The sequence below is a fragment of the Caenorhabditis briggsae genome (assembly GCF_000004555.2).
Source record: "Caenorhabditis briggsae complete genome, chrIII, whole genome shotgun sequence".
In the NCBI taxonomy this organism is placed as follows: Eukaryota; Metazoa; Nematoda; class Chromadorea; order Rhabditida; family Rhabditidae; genus Caenorhabditis; species Caenorhabditis briggsae.
The window spans coordinates 9593967-9610364 of NC_013490.2; the positions used below are offsets into that span (position 1 = coordinate 9593967).

Consider the following 16398-nt stretch of genomic DNA (forward strand, 5'->3'; position numbering starts at 1 on the left):
AAGTTAATATATCGAGATCTGATTCGTTGTTGGTTATGACACTGGTATTGTATAATAGTAGGGTGAAATTAATTCAGAAAAGAAATCTCCCGTATTTTCGGAACCGTTTATTTTTACGAAATGGCTCTTCGTAGTAGCAGTGATGTAGAAGTCCACCTTCGGCTGGACTCATCTGAAATTTTTTTTCTCATTAAAGAAGATAATTTTCAAAAAACCAACTTTTCGTCTCTCAACCAACGCCGCTCCAACGATTACAGAAACAATTTCTTTGGCTAGAAATGCGAGAAACACATGAGCAGGTTCACCGTTTATTGGAGGATTACCCAGCCATGATAGTAAAAGTTGTCTATTTGAAACGGTCCCTTTTCTGAATGATTGGAACTATAACGTTTTTTTTTCGGAATAGGTAAGTAGAGGACCAACCGTTTTTTGTTACTTGTTGAAAACTCAAAAGAACTAAAATTGTATGGTATTGGAGACTGGTCTTGGAAACTAATACGACGAGCTTCAGCGTATCGATTATATTCTTCTCTGGTCATGTCATCCATAACTATCTGAAGTGCTCGAACCTGCTCGTTATGAGCTTCATCCACAAAATTTTGGAAAGATTTGAAGTTGAATCCGGCTATAGAAAACGCTTGCTTCACTTCTTCTAACAAATTCTCTTCAATTGTAACCGTTCCAACATTTTTACTCTTTTTCTTCAGAATTTCTCCTTCTTCGCCTCCGATTTCTCCTATATCATCTATCGGATCAACTTCATCTTCAACCACCTGATTCTGGAATTTTTCGTTTTATTAGAATAAAAATTGTATTGATAGGAACCTTATCATAATCATCGTCGTTTTCAACATCTTCTTTTGTTCCATTACTTGAATACGTTTTCTTTTTCATAAATCTTGCCATTTCAACTCGATTTTGCAGATACTTGATAAATCGAGATATGATACCTCTTTGATCTTTTAGAACAGGCAGAATGTGCTCCAGCTTTACAAGTGGAAATCTGAAAAAGTTTTATATGAAATCCTCAGAATCTTCGTAAAATTTTTACTTAGTGCTATGCACAGCTACAACATCTTTTAGAAGCATAACAAGTTCATTTTTCAAGATATCCAGCACAAAGTCCTCATTCTCTTCTAATGGATTTTCGTCGTCGCCTGACGTAAACATCAAAGTTGCCACCAAATTTCGGATGGACGGCTCCATCTTGTTAGATCCTTCTACTGAAAGAAAATCGCAATTTTTTTTTTGCGTGATTTAATCAAATGTGAATACGCACATTTTTCTATTTGAGCCGAAGCTCCAACGGCTAGTTTTGGACCATCAGAGGTCCTTTTCCTACTTCGTTTCGGCGGCATCTGAAGTGATAGAACCTCAAAAATCGAAAAAGAAGGTCGTGCTGTCATTAGATACACTCAGAATGAGTGAGATTCAATGCAACAAATACTTCAACAAACACAGTTGATTAGAAGAGAAAAGTTTTACTTTCGAACGTATGAAAAAAGAAAGAGGAAAAGTGAAAATTCGTAATATTCAGATACATAACAACAGCCGTAGTTAAAGACAGGGAGAGCGGGGATGGAGATGAGAGATTTCAGCATATTTTCAGGACATAGAAATTTTTGCGGAGTTGTGGTTTAGAAAATATAAGTTATTGATAATCTTTGAGTGAAAATCCGGAATTTTAGATGAACTGCTCGGCCCACTCATTCAGACAGTTGAATGCGCTCTTTGCATGGTTGGCGGTGACTCCGGCAGTTTCCTTGAGCCATTCAACGAATAGATCCTCGTCTTTCTTGAGAAGAAGGTATTGTCCGAACAGAACGTAGGCCTGAAAATTTCAAATACAGGTTTTGAACAGTTTGCAAGCAGTCACCTTATCGAATCCGGCGTCTGTGAGCTTCGTTCCGTATGTTGGTCCGATTCCGGCGATGCAAGTCACTTCCTTGTCGCCCATTGGCTCTCCGACAAACTCACGATGCTTAACAGAGGTCGACATTTTCTGGAACTAAAAAATATTTGATATTAATAAAAATAATACACTTATTGAAAGAGGAAAAGGGATAGTATATTAGTCAATATTCAATTCAGTTTCGTAACAAGAAGAGAATGTTTTCGAAAATAGAAAAAAGAACTAAATGTTGCGAAACCACCAAAAAAATCTGCGAAACTGATGACAGCACACGGGCAAACTCTCGCTTTTAAACGAGACTCTTCGCGGCAAAAGTGGGCGGAGTTTCGCAACGCAGCGCACATGCACACATGCTGCGTCTCTCGACTTCCTCTGTCTCTAATTCATATTCGGAGACCCCGGAAACTCCGGGGAAAAAAAACTCCGGAGAAAAGTGGGTGGAGTCGGGGGCGGAGCCTAAATTGCAACCCTGGCCTGGTTTTTTTTTTCCCCGGAATTTCCGGGGTCTCCATTCGTCAAAAAAGGTCTGAATCTCGCGGATAGTAATTGATTAGTCCAATCAATATAGTGCTGCTAATAACATAACGAAACACCTGGGAAAATAAGTAGAAGGCGATAGAAAATATTTATGCAAATGTCAGAGGAATAACTTATCGTAAAATCTGGAGTACAAGATTCTGGAAGAGGAACATTCATACATATAACTGAAGTAGGAAATTAAAACTATGGATAAACCCGATTTAGTGATGATGGCGTTGCTCGTACAAACGAATTGCTGGATCTTGTGATGGAGCAAAGTTAGGAATATTGAGGTTCTGTTTAGCGATTCTATGACGGATTACAAAACGCGCCACTTCATCGGCGAGTTTTTCTGGGCTGTCTTCCTGAAAATTCGAAAATGAAAAATGTATTCAAGAAGAACAATTTACCTGTACACAATGCCCAACTCTTGGAAGAACACAAGTTTGGAATTTCCCTTGCATTTGGCCAATTGTAAGGCCCTTATCTAGTCTGTCCACTCCTGCCAAGACAAGGAGCTTAGGAACAAAGCAACTCAAGAATTCACAAGACAGTCCTTCGAACCATCCCTTCCAGTATTGTTCTGTGGTCGTCAAATCGATTCTCCACGTAAATTCGTTCTCGGAAACTTCTCGAACCTGGGAAGGCATCGAAACCCGAGCAGCTGTTTGGTTTTTGACTGTTCCAGAAGACAGACACCATCGAATGGCTTTATCAACAGAATCGAATGATGATGGACGTGAATGTAAGAAATGAACCATTCCACCCAATGCTTCCATTGCTGAGCCTTCGACGACATCAATGACGATGAGAGCAGCAACTTTTGCAGACAGTGCTTTTGCATTCAGAGTGTGAACAGCAAGTGCACCACCCATACTATGACCCACAATAGTGACCAGCTCGTCTGTTCTTCCATAAACTTTATTGAGAATCTCGCTGATATCTCTGTAATTACGGTGTAAGGCTAGAAAAAAAGTATTCTACTCACTTCACCTGTGTCTCCTTTGAAAGATCATGCTCATCAGCACATTTGGTATCACCATGACCTCTTAAGTCCGGAGCAATCACTCTGCAATCTACCAATCTCGCCAACTCTTTCTGAACTTGATACAAAATATAAAACAAGCTTTCAAGCCGTTCTCACCGCAAAACAAGCCCAGGTAAGTCCGGAATAACCTCCTCCGTGAAGCAAGTAGAAAATTGGTCCTTGGGTACCCTGGACACATGTGCTAATTGTTTCAAAACAAAAATGTCAACTACAAACCTTCAAATAAACATTGAATATGTCCCCATCAATGTTTACTTCTTTCTTCTTATCGAAAAAGTCGGACCATGGGAGAGCAGCCATTTCTTTTCGTTTTCCGTAGGAACTTCTGTAAATCTCCTAGTGAAACTAAAAAAAATTGAAAAATAGTTCTCACGCTGATGGAGCCGGTGGAGGTCTTCCGTGGGTGACTGCTCGACGGAGTAGATCATTCGGCTGAACTTTAAGCATTAATAAAACACAATTCGGCGAGAGCTTACCCTGTGAGACATACTATGCGGCATGACCGGCTGTAGGTCCGGCAGCATATCCATTTCGTCGTCCTCTGACATTATCACTACTGGAAAACGAAAATTGAAATCCAGAGAGAAATGTGATTTTTCTCCGATACTGCTCGATTTTTTCGAATGGAAGAGAAACTTTTCTCGTCCATTCGGTGGTGTACTCCACAAGGACAACTCGATATTCGAATTATTTTCAATCTTCGTTTTTCTTTTTCCTATTTTTCTGTTTATCTTCGATTGGTTCTAGACATATTATTGAAAATTAAACAATCACATTGAATACACAGTTTTTTCCCTTTTTTGCATCGTCATATTTTCAGAATGACAGCGGATTCGCTCCGTGAGCGATTTCGGAACCATAATGCAGATTCGTCGTTACTGAACACATCAGCTGCATCGAACCGGTCAGCATTTGAAGACAAAATGTCTCCAGTTTGCACTTCTCGATATATCAACAATAATCAGAGGATCGAGTTCATGAGAGTTAACACATTGGAGACTAGAATCAAATGGCACATTGTGCTTCTCACAATCTTCAGCATCGACGTTAGTTTCTTTTTTCATTATATTGACTTACAGACATTTTTCAGCACTTTGTTTTCAACTCATCAATCACATCATTCATACTACTTTTTGGATTCTTCCCGGCAGCTGTGTACTCCACTGTATCGTCTCTCGTGATCATTTATTCGCTGATTATGATCGGTTCCTGCACATTTGAAATCAAATTTCCCAATGCTGTTAAAAGTATAAATAATAGAATTCAATTTCCCACCCATAAGTAGTTTTTTCCAGATCTGTTCCAGTCCAAGTCACCAGTTAAGAAAGTTCCTACACAGTGCACTCCATCGGCAAACGATAGCCAACATCTTGTGAATACCAGTGTCAACAGCAACGATCTCTCCTGGGTAGATGCCCATCGATTTGGAACTCCTTTGTTCAAATCTAGTCAGCTCAAGCAGTCACCATCACCTGTCAAAACATCGTTCCACATGAATACATCTGTATCTGACGCGTCTGGCATTTTTGAGGATAGCAAGGGAGGATGGAAGAGTCCAGCTGCGTATTCAAAACCAACTGATACGATTCATACCAGAAAGCAGCTGGATGTCCTGTTGAAATCTAACAAGAACGATGCACCAATTGATCTGAATGCGTCACAAGCTTTCTCCTCGATTTGGACTGTTTTTGATTTGGGAAGGAACGGACAGAACAATGGGAATAACACGTGGCAATTGTCGGAAGAAATTGCAGAAGATCAATCGACTGCGAACACATGTATGAATTTGATTCTAGGTCTACTGAAACAGTATATTTTCTACAGCTTATCGTATGAAAATCGGCAAAAACGGAAGAACAGAAGTTAAAATGGTGAGACGTGGCAAAGACGGAGAGATTGAAGAAGAGGATGAAGATGAGTTGAATCGTTTGCACAAAATAATGAATACAGCAAAGAACACCCCGGATAACAAGGTAGTATAATATTCAGGAGAATTTCCATAATCTTCGAAATTTCAGACTGGAATTCTCAAAAGATCAAATTCGATGGATCGTTCAGGCGTCCGTAGCCGTCGTAGATCCCACGGATCTCCGGAAAGAACATCTGGATCTGAGAATGAGATGAGATACCGAACTGGAGAGTTGTTGACTGAGGAGCAACAGAAAAGAGCGGAATTCCTTACACGTGCCTGGATTCGTAATACTGTGATTCTTCCGTTGGCTCAACACATCGACAAAGTTAACAAACTTCTTGACAAGGAGCATGCGAATCCTCCACTTCGTATCGGTTCTTCTTCAGTTGATACGTTGAAACTAGCAGCAATGGAACGAGATGCTTTGAAGTCGTCGGATCTTCCATTCCTCCTTCCATTCCTCAGTGTTCATCCAAACCAAAAATACTTGGTTAGCCGTATCAAAGAGTTGAGCGTATCACAATTCATGGACGTCTACAAATGGGATTCTGGAGGCACGGAACCATCAGATGATGCGGGTCAGAAGACACGTTTGGTTCGACGAGAGTGGAATGATTCACTTCCAACTGATGCAGTTCTCGTTTTCGATCTCTTCCTAGCTTACATGGACGCACAACTCAATTCGAATTGTCTTGTTGGAGATAACAGGTATTCATTCGATATTTTCTTCTAAACCATGCGTTTTTATTCAGACTCGATCAACCATTCACCAGTCGTTTCTGTGTCAAGAGCCCATGTAAGCCAAATTCTGCTCAGAAATCTCCGTTCAGCTTCTATCTTTATATGGTATCGAAATCTCAAAAACTCAGTAATTATTATTCTGTTTAGGTCACTCAATCCCCTCCACACTTTGAATTCGTGCACATTGATGAGAATGGATATGCTGTGAAATGCAATGTACTTCGCCAAACTTCCAATCTCTTCCGTGCTATCGCTCAATTCGTTCATTTTGTGAAATACGAAAATCATGGATACATCGATAGAACCTCGATCGGACCATCTGGAATCAACATGGTGGTTGTACTTGCTTAAACCCAATTTTAATCTTTCGTTATTTTGTCTAATGTGTCTCCTGTGTACCAACAAACTGGTCGCATGTTCTTCATCCCAAATTCATTATTGTTTTTCTTTTCCCGATCTCGGATTTCTTTCTTCAACATAAATTTTTGTCAAAATTCAATCATTCATGTCTACGATGAAACCGAGATATTGAGAGGGGAAAGGGAAAAAAGCATTCAAGCACAAAGAATTGGGAAAGGTTTTAGGCCAAATAGTTTGGGTATGGAAACAGACAGAAGAGGAAATTGAATAGTAAGAAAAGAAGGGGGAGGAGAGTATGAACTACTATTTGGAGCTGATAGAAGCATTCGAATTTGGACAAATGGATAGAGAAGATGTTCGTACAAAAATAATTATATTATACCAGTAGCACTAAAGATCAGAGAGGCGCTTCAATTGCACGCACGGATAGTGGCGCTGAACGTGCTTACTGCTCTGTCCTTTTGAAAAAAGAACAGCGTGAGAAGAAGGAAAATGGGGGATGGTGGGTGATTCGATGTAGAAAGTGACAGGGTGAAGGAGAATTGGCTAGGTGATGGATGGATTTCAAGAGACGAATAAGTTAAACACTTTCCCATAGACTCCAAGAAAAAAACACAATGGAACAAGAGAGATAGAAGTAAAATGTTGCTCGCAGTGTTTTCTTTTCACCTAAAACAGGCAAGAAGCAAGTAAATATTGAAGAAAAAACATGAACATAAAAGAGAAATGGATACTGTCAATCAGACAGAAACAATTGGTAACTCGGGACGTGTGCAGGAAGAGAAACTTGAGAAAGATAGAATGTGGATACTGGCGCGGTGACGAAGAGGGTGAAAAGTGGTGGTGGTGAATGAAAACAAGAACACTATTGGAGATTCAGTTGAAAGCTTTCTATTTCAGAAACGTCAGCAGGCTCATTGATCACTCCCGATGGGCCAGGTCGGTCCATGTGGAACTCTTCTTCGTCGTCGCTTCCAGCAGATCTATTCGCACTCCTCTCGCTGCAATTTGCGTTTACATCCACGCCGATCGGACCTTACGAACCTCGCGGAATTACTATCATTTTCGTCACGGTAAACTTCCTGATTTCCATCAAGCGCTTCAGGAACTTGTCCATCCGGATACAGTCTTTGAAGGACCTGAAAACCAATTTAGAGAAATAGAAACTGAAAATATATTTTAAACCTCCGGATCTCTTGGTGCCTTTCCGCCAAATGGTAATAAGAATGGATGTTTGAGGGCGTCGTTTGCTGTTGCCCTCTTCTCCTGATCGAAATCGAGCATCGGACGAAGGAAACTCTCGAATTGTTGTGCGTCTTCATGAGACCACTCGTACTTTTGTCTCAGAACCTCGTATAGTGACCATGGTTTAAGATTATGAATATGAAGCAAATTGCCATTTTTGTGGAAGAATTCTCTCCAGTGTTTACCCTTTTTGTAGATCGATGGCGAAATTTGACCCAAAAGCTCGGAGATGTGAGCCAAATGATCCTCGTCACGTGAATAGTTGTCACCTTGATGAGGTTCGAATAAGTAATCGCCTGTAGCCAATTCGAAAGCCATGCAAGCTGTGCTCCAAATATCGGCTGGTGGTCCGTATCCAGAACCAATCAAGACTTCAAGCGCTCGATACTGACGAGTTTGAATATCATCTGTGTAGTGGTGGTTTACCCAGCAAGCGTTTCCGAGATCGGCGATTTTGACGTCAATATCACAATAAGGATCAGCGATGTTTGGTCCAACTGGAGGCGCCGGTAGAACTCCGCCGGGTGGGAGCATGCTCATAGGGGAGCTGAGGAATTCAGAAGACGGTGACGCTAACTCTCCTATCTTGCTCTCTGGATCACTGAATGGGGTCAAAGTGGTTCGATCGAATCGGTCCGGGCTCTTGAGTTCAATCTGAAGGAAAATGACAAATATATAAATTTTTACTGAGTTTTGCTTACTTTATTGTTAGTGCCGTTTCCGTTACCATTAACAGCATCCTCGATGTTGACGTCTTCGACTTGAGAAGTGTTGAAGCTTTCGAGTTCCTGAAAAATCTAGCATTACACTTTTAATCATTAACTTTTCGAAAACTAATTGCATAACATAGTAGTTAAACTAAAATTAAATAATCAACGCCGATAAACCCTACATCACAGACGGAAACGACGAAGTTACGACATGCCGGTCCATCCAGCGAAATGGTCAAATCTAGATTTGAGATGGAAGAAAATGTAAAGAAAACGAAGGAGAAGCAAGGAAAAGTGTGTGGACCGGTTTCTTCAAGTGATTGGTAGCAGAAGTGGAGGAATGTATGAACCGATGAGAATGAGGAACCATGTCAACACAACCAAGCACTCAAAACAACTTGCTCATTCAGGATCACCTGTGATAGATGGTATGTCTGATTGCAGACGCCTCCCGCTTGTGGATAAAGAGCCGGTGGTGGAGGAACCGATCTCGGAGAAGAAGGCGTGTTCACACATGAACTGCCTTGCAAAAGTTGAGGAATCGGCCCATTGAACAGCAGAGAAGGGGGGCGCATTCGAATACCATTTTGCTATATTTTGATTGGGTTATGAATACAGTTTTTGCTACTGTTTTGAAATTTTTTCTATCAACAACATTTCAACACCACACACTACCGTTCACAACTTACCGGTGCGTTGTTGTATGCTTCCTGTAAACCATTAGCATCCATTTTGAGACCCTCCAGTCCGGCCAATTCAGCCTCCAACTTTTCTCTTTGCTTTTTGGCCTTTTTCTTCATCTTCTTCTTTTTGTTTTTCGTCATGTTTTCTTGTGCCATTTTCACCAAATGATCTGGTGCAGTACTGACAGCTGATCCACTCATTTTCATGTTCATCTTCCGGGCAACGACAGCATGTTGAGCCATGATCTAAGAAACCACAAATTTGTTTGATTTAGAAAAAAAACTTCAACTAACCTTGATTTCTTCTCGGCTCATAGTAATAAGCACGTTCTCGGGTTTGATATCAGTATGAATGATACCGCACTTTTCGTGCATATACCGCAACGCCTCCAAAATTTGTTTGCATATTTTTCTAACTTGTTCAAGATGAAGACCTCGATAGTTGGACCGAATTATAAGTTTTAAGAGGTTGCAGCCAAGGACTTCAAAAACCATTGCAACATGTTGGCCGTTGATACCGGTAACAGTAAATTCGTCCAGTAGTTGAACAACTTTGTGACATCCCGTGTCTTCTGGATCTGCACCACGAACTGATAGCAGAAGCTGTAAAATTATAATTTGTTGTAGCGAAATTGTATTTTAACTGAAAATCAGTTGTGTGACACAATTTTAACTAAACTACTATCGATTTTCTTGAGTATTACACAAATGCACTTGTTTCTGTTGATGAGTCAAGAAATATGTTTTAAAAACTAACCTTGATTTCGTCAAGAGCGGCTTCCGTGTAATGCTCAGCCGATTTGACTATTTTCATAGCGGTAAACCGCTTCTCTTGAGTATCCCAAGCCAACCAGACAGTCGAGAAGTGGCCCCATCCGAGTTTTCGAATCACATGATACCTTGAATTAAACACGTCTCCGATGTTGACTGGGTGATAGCCGCCACGCTTGTAGTCACGAGGATCTTCTTGTTCCTCGTCATCAGAACCGAGTTGCTCTCCCGGATCCTGAAAATGATTTGATATTTTTTGAACAGTATTACAGAAACTCACCAATGGATCTTGGAAGGAATCCGAATGACCACCACCCCCACCAGGAGAATCACTGCGTCCAGGACTGACACTAACATCGTCCATACGCTCTTCATTGGCGTTTACTTCAGCTCTGAAAAAAGAAGTTTTTTAAAATTAGATTTACTGCTACTTCACATAAACTCTTGTTAGGAAAATGAGAAAATATTACTTTTTGTTCTTTTTTGGAATAATAGATGGGCGGGGGATAGAAATAGAAGCTGAAGCACACACAGTTCCCAGATCATACTCGAACATTTGAATTTCGATATCGTCTGAGTCGTAAGAAGTAGCACTGTCGTCCTCGTCGTCGTCAGGAGTAGACGATGTCGATGAGGAGACTGATGAATCAATTGTTCCTTCACTCTCATCTCCCTCTTTTGCTGACCGCATTTCCACCGGAAGGTTATCGTATTTAGATGCCTCTTCATCACCAAGAACTTCATTTTGGTGGTCATCTTCGTCCGAATGACACGAAGCCAATTCTTCTTCAATCGGCTCATCTTCTTGAGTTTTTATCGAGCTCACAGAGTCTTCGGTGGCATCGTTGACATGGTAGGAATCTTCCTGTGATTCAACATCTTCGTCTTCTGAAGCCGACATACAAGAGTTCATAGCTTCATCAGAACATCTCGAACCATCTTGCGAGCGCAATGATTGTTCATCGTCACTTTCGTTTACAATTACATTTACAGGGCGTGAGGACTGGTCTTCGTTCACCGAAACTTTCTCCACTTCGTAAACTTCAGAGGTGACCATTAAAGAAGTTTCTGATACTTCGAATGTCGATGAAATGTAGCCATTATCTTCCGCACTCGCGAACACCAAATTAACTTCGGTATCTTCATTTTTTATACTTGTTTCGGGCGGAGGAACATCAGAAGGCACGGCAGTCTCGTCTTCGTTGTTTTGCTTAACGAAAAAATAAAACCGATTTTGATTAACCAAATCAACGTTAATGTTACAAGCAACATTAGCTGATGAGGCAATCAGTTGAGTACAAATATCAGTTTCAGAATATGCCTCATGATCTTCCAGCTCTTCGGATTCTTCCGATTGCACACGAAACCGTCTCCGCCTTAGAATAGCTTCATATTCGAGCCTTTGAAAACGCTCTTGTCGAGGTGCAAATCCATTGAACCAACGACAAAATAGAACCACGAACATGAATAGAACAGTAGGGAAAATATCGGTCAAGATGAGAGATCCGCCCGCCTCATAACTTGTTATCCCCGGATAATCGATAGCTGGGTGGAGCAAATTTGGTGCTCGCCCGGCCAGCCTGACGAAAATGAACTTGCTTCAAAAATCAGTCAAGACTTGTTTGAAGCAAGAGATCCGCAGCACGTTGAAACGACGAGCTGTGACGCTTTGGGACAACGAGAGAGAGGGAGAGTGGGCACGGCGGTGCGAGAAGTGTCTCAAGAATATTGGCGGCCGCCGACGAGGCGCGAGGAGCGACTTGAAGAAAACGCGATCAGTGCGAGATGGGACAGAGTGTTCAAGTGATAGTGATGTGATGATTGCGGCGCCCAGGGAGAGATAGAGATATCCGTCGTCTCTATTCCTCTATTCCTTCAGCTTGTCGACCAGGTCGCGAGGAGAGAAGACAGCTGACAGGGAAGAAAGGCCACGGTGAATGGAATAGAGAAGAGAATAAGAAGTTAGGGACAGACGACGAATGGTCGAAGGTGGGGTTGTTTCAAGAGAAGAGAAAACGCAACCAGTTGCTACCATGAGATGAGGGTGAAGAGACGATTACACCAAACAACTTATAATCAATGTGGTCGCTGTCAGAGACACGATAATCGAAGATTTGTGTTCCTGCTGCGTAGTTTTTCGACATATTACATTTATTGTAATTTTAATCTTCATATCAAGATATAACTAGTTCGGGGAAAAACTAAAGTACTGATCTTTAATACCTATACAGCTTCTGATCTTTAATAAGGTTTTAAAAAGCTCACCTCTCGGTATGGTTCACTCCATTCGTCTGAACTGTTCCATTTTTCACGTTTGCGTTCTTTTCACCCGCTTGAGGAGGCGTTGAAGGCGCTATCGTTGCTGTGGGCTGAAGTGATTATAATTAATTGCAAAAGCACATGATCCCTCACATTGATCCAATGAGCCATCCAGCTCAGGGAGTGCAGAATACTTAACATGTTCTTAAATCCTAAAGCTTTTTGTTCTCAATAAGTGTAAACCTCATTATAGTTGTTCATTTCATTTATTTTCTGAGGTACTTAGCAAGCTTAATGTCTTATCTTTTTCTGTTAAAACAGGATTGTCTGAAAACCAATCTTTTCCGTGTGGTCAAGGTATGAATATATTATTAGAGACGCACACCAAAGAGGGAGGAAGCGAGCGGAAGTGCGTAAAATTGATGGGTATAGCGACCGAAAGTGGTTTGAAGTCCTCAATGGGTCCCTAGAGACTATTGCGAGATGAATTCGGTTTTTGAACCAGTATCTTTTTTAAAAGAAAGAAACAATCGACATTTTAGAAGAAAAGGAGAACATTCAAAACACTATTCGGGACTTAACAGTATAAGGATTTCGTTTTTTTTTTCAGATTTCAATTGCTCCAACATTTTCACAACAAAAAACGCACCTTCTTCTTATTGCTCTTCTTCTTTTTCTTCTTGTTTGCAAGCGGTACTGTATTATTCTTGTCTGGCCCGCCCATTTTCAGCAACTGAACGCGGTTTTTTCACTGAAATGTTATACTTGAGTTAACAGGTATGATGAAATACAGAGAAAATTGGTTTTGGGAAGTTTTATGAGCTTTTGAATGTTATAGAAATTCGATGTGGTACAAAACGGGGCATACAAAGCAGAAGATAAAGAGGTTGTATGTGCTCATACAATCTATAAACTCTGGATGTTGATAAAGATGGCGCCTTTATCGAAAGTAATAGCATTTCGAACGAGGAGTGCTCGAATTGGCGGACGCCTTGCGCCCAAAATATCGATCATGGGTTAGATCCGCAGGTTGTCGGGCATACGGTAGCGCATTTTCGGCTGGCCGGCTGCCAACTTCTGCACCACGCGTCCAAGTCTCTTCGTTTCGCACACTCTTTCTCGTCGAAATCTTTATTTGCAGTCGGGTTTCTGTTCTTCCAGAAATGCCGAAGATTATCAAATTAAAGAAAAACAATGCGAGAAAGATCTTTTTTGAAAGAAATCTGATTTATAAAAGACACTATCTTTGATTCTGTGAAATTATTCTGTATTAAATTTTTTTGAAAAGCTGGTCCTCGAACAAAAATTAAAGAATTCCAGTTTGTCGTCGGGAATTGTAACGATGAGTAGTACTGCAACTCAGCCGCGTTATAGCTTGAATCGAAAGGTTGCTGTCATGGGATACCCTCATGTTGGTGAGTATTTTTCTTTTTACAATGAGCAGTCAATGAATAAAAAATTCTGGAATCTGAGAATTAGAATTCATGAAATAAACTTTTTTTAAACCGAGTCATAAATTCGAAAAAATTAATTTTCTGTGTACAAAAGGCTACAAAATTTCCAGGTAAATCATCGATTGTCCAACGTTTCACCCAGAATATGTTTCCGGATAGGTACGAAACAACAATTGAGGATCAGCATACAAAACACCACACTGCCTTTCATCGCGACTTCAATTTGCGTGTGACTGGTAACACTGTTCATATTTTTCTCCTCAAAATTCATATTCTCCGTATTTCAGACACCGCAGGACAACAGGAATATACCGTGTTTCCGAGAAGCTGCTCTCTCGATGTTGCTGGATTTCTACTAGTCTACGCTATCGACGATAGAAAATCGTAAGACTCGATAAAGAAGTAGTTACAGTTTGAAAAAAAATTTCTAGGTTCGATATCTGCAGCAGTATTTATGAAAAAATTATCTCGGTCTATGGAGATCCAAGGTGAGTGATTATTGTTCCTCAAAATTAAAGGATTAGTTTTTTCCAGTATTCCAATTATCATTGTCGGAAACAAGTGTGATTTGGGAACGCAGCGAGTCGTTCAACAAGAAGAGGGAAAAGAACTGGCGAAACAGTGTGAAGCCAAGTTCGTGGAAATCACTGCAAGAGAAACGGTAGGTAGATTACTAGAATTTTCGGATTTTATTCGAAATCTCGAAAATTCCGAGTTTCAAAATTTCTGAAGCTTCAGAATTTTTCAAAATTCAAATCACAAAAGCGCAGAAAATTGACAAATAGATTTTTGAGAACCCAATTTTCAAAAAAGGTAAAACAAAATTCCGCTCAAGACCCACATGGAAACCTTTCGAATGTGATTTCGACATACAGTAGTCCAAAAAATCATATTCTCCGAAATTCATTTGGAAAAAAATTTGAGAATATTTAATTCCGAAAATCTCTGTCACTAGCGAAGTTATATTTTAGGACCACAAAATTGTATGTTTGATAATTTATTCAAAAAAAAATTATATTTCGCAGTGACTATATCTTTGGAACGCCTCAATGCACCTTCAACCTGTTTTATTTGTTAACAGAACATTGAGCGTCTCTTTTTCTCTGCCTCTTATGGTATTTCGCAATAGATATAAAAGTTGTATGATACACAGACAGGCTAGTCGATGTGTCTTTCTCGGCAGGTTTCGCCCTTCCAAATCCCGTTTTATGTTTCAGAATCGAGTGAATGAGGTGTTCGAGTTGCTTCTTCGCGAGATAGAAATCTCGCGCGGAAATTTGAGGGGTCCTCCACAGCAACAGACAAAGGAACAAACTTCTTCAGACCCTAACGACCCAAAGAACTGCGTCATCTCATAAGGAATCCCCTACTTCTCCATATTGTACATTTTTATTATCAATCTACAAGCAGAATGTGTTTTTTTGTTTCATATTCTATCAATGTCGTGTCTTGCTGCTGAATCAACAATTCAACGTTTCCGTGTCCTCCTAGCTGTCTCAAATCCGCTTAGATGCGATGTAAGATAAAGAATAGATGAAGAAGACGTGGCTATTCTTCCTCCTTTGGAAGAGGATATAGGCAGATTGTCTTTGTAATTTGAATTTGAACAAAACCTTTTTTTTAGAGTTTTTATTTTCATGTACTTCATATCTATTTACCGATAGGCCTTCTTCTGATCTCTATTCTTTTTTTTTGTTCATCGCACTTATACACAATTCTGCACACCTTTACCAATTATCCTTGCCTTTTACCGGTTTTGCATCCCAAAGTGATTCATGTAAAATGGCCAATTCATACCATTCTCTCTAATAATAATCGTTTTCTAGGGAAATTTCCTTATACGGCGCATGGTCCTCTATTATGTCAAATCTCAAACAATTCTTTGCCGTCGTGAATATATACCCACTTCCGGTTTTTTCTTAATTTTTTTTGGTTTCATTTGTAAGCTTTCATCCTGTATTAATAACTTTATAATTTTGTTTCCGGTTCTCTACATTTTCTCTTGTATATACAGAAGCTACGGCTGCTCACACGATTGGCACTTGTAATAAATCGAAGCTTCCTATTATAATCCCCTTTTCTTGTTTTTTTTACTATTATGCCTGGTCGCTAGCCTCCTTTTCGTATCGTTTCTCTGGGCGACCGGCGCATTCTATCACTACTTATTTTCAGATGATGACAGGCTCGTCAGCTTCTCCTCCCGAGCCTTCCGCCCCGTCACTGGAGCCATCCTTCTCGGCGCCACCTCATAATGGTCCGTCTTTTTTTTAATTTGACACGTTTGCCAGCTCACCTAGCTTGCTGCATTTTTATAAATTTATTGGTTTTCACCGATAAAACGCGTGTGAAAAAATTAGGGGAAGAGTAAACAATGAATTCCTATTATCGTTTTGAAGACGCTGCTGCCGCCGGTACACCGAATAGGGACTCAACGGACACCATGAGCAGAATACCAACAGGAATCAAACTTCCGGATGCAGTTGCCAAGTGAGTCAAAAAATGTTTTTAGAAATGGTAAAAGTTACTGTAAACGTGCTGAAATTTTTCTTTTATCAGTAATTGTCATTGCACGCCTCCCACAGAACAATTCCGAACTGCAAATTAATTTTTGATCTACAGAAAAAAAGTTTGGCGCGATCACAATTGCAGGTCTAAAACCATAATTTCAGAATTTTTTGACACTCCACCGATTCCGAGGAAGGGGTTGTCTCCGAGGAACCGATTCCGAGGAAATCGGGGCGGAGTTTCAATTTTTGCAGTGCAGTGCTGCAGTTGAACCGTGCG

The 16398-nt window shown here is 40.4% G+C and overlaps 6 protein-coding genes across 6 annotated transcripts; 2 read left to right on the plus strand and 4 right to left on the minus strand.

Moving 5' to 3' along the window:
* Window positions 1–73: 73 nt before the first annotated feature.
* Cbr-tag-342 lies at window positions 74–1358 on the minus strand (the record flags this gene model as incomplete). Its single annotated transcript, XM_002641698.1, has 6 exons — window positions 74–172; window positions 220–367; window positions 424–779; window positions 826–1003; window positions 1052–1223; window positions 1280–1358. 6 exons carry the CDS (start codon window positions 1356–1358, stop codon window positions 74–76), a joined length of 1032 nt encoding a protein of 343 aa, XP_002641744.1.
* A 326-nt stretch (window positions 1359–1684) lies between these two features.
* On the minus strand, window positions 1685–1999 carry Cbr-baf-1 (the record flags this gene model as incomplete). Its single annotated transcript, XM_002641699.1, has 2 exons — window positions 1685–1831; window positions 1877–1999. 2 exons carry the CDS (start codon window positions 1997–1999, stop codon window positions 1685–1687), a joined length of 270 nt encoding a protein of 89 aa, XP_002641745.1.
* Window positions 2000–2652: 653 nt separating this feature from the next.
* Window positions 2653–4027, minus strand: CBG10085 (the record flags this gene model as incomplete). Its single annotated transcript, XM_002641700.1, has 7 exons — window positions 2653–2796; window positions 2842–3376; window positions 3420–3529; window positions 3576–3647; window positions 3696–3804; window positions 3853–3911; window positions 3956–4027. The coding sequence occupies 7 exons, from the start codon at window positions 4025–4027 to the stop codon at window positions 2653–2655; spliced, it is 1101 nt and encodes a 366-aa protein (XP_002641746.1).
* A 273-nt stretch (window positions 4028–4300) lies between these two features.
* On the plus strand, window positions 4301–6483 carry CBG10086 (the record flags this gene model as incomplete). The annotated part of the gene is made up of 7 exons (XM_002641701.1): window positions 4301–4525; window positions 4570–4726; window positions 4775–5257; window positions 5304–5452; window positions 5498–6099; window positions 6144–6237; window positions 6280–6483. The coding sequence occupies 7 exons, from the start codon at window positions 4301–4303 to the stop codon at window positions 6481–6483; spliced, it is 1914 nt and encodes a 637-aa protein (XP_002641747.1).
* An 874-nt stretch (window positions 6484–7357) lies between these two features.
* Cbr-spk-1 lies at window positions 7358–12361 on the minus strand (the record flags this gene model as incomplete). Its single annotated transcript, XM_045244272.1, has 12 exons — window positions 7358–7493; window positions 7537–7631; window positions 7678–8391; window positions 8439–8525; window positions 8843–9037; window positions 9137–9376; window positions 9425–9733; window positions 9888–10136; window positions 10182–10293; window positions 10372–11481; window positions 12167–12270; window positions 12314–12361. The coding sequence occupies 12 exons, from the start codon at window positions 12359–12361 to the stop codon at window positions 7358–7360; spliced, it is 3399 nt and encodes a 1132-aa protein (XP_045094196.1).
* A 1141-nt stretch (window positions 12362–13502) lies between these two features.
* Window positions 13503–14972, plus strand: Cbr-rheb-1 (the record flags this gene model as incomplete). Its single annotated transcript, XM_002641703.1, has 6 exons — window positions 13503–13575; window positions 13725–13850; window positions 13902–13998; window positions 14046–14102; window positions 14149–14275; window positions 14832–14972. 6 exons carry the CDS (start codon window positions 13503–13505, stop codon window positions 14970–14972), a joined length of 621 nt encoding a protein of 206 aa, XP_002641749.1.
* Window positions 14973–16398: the final 1426 nt, after the last annotated feature.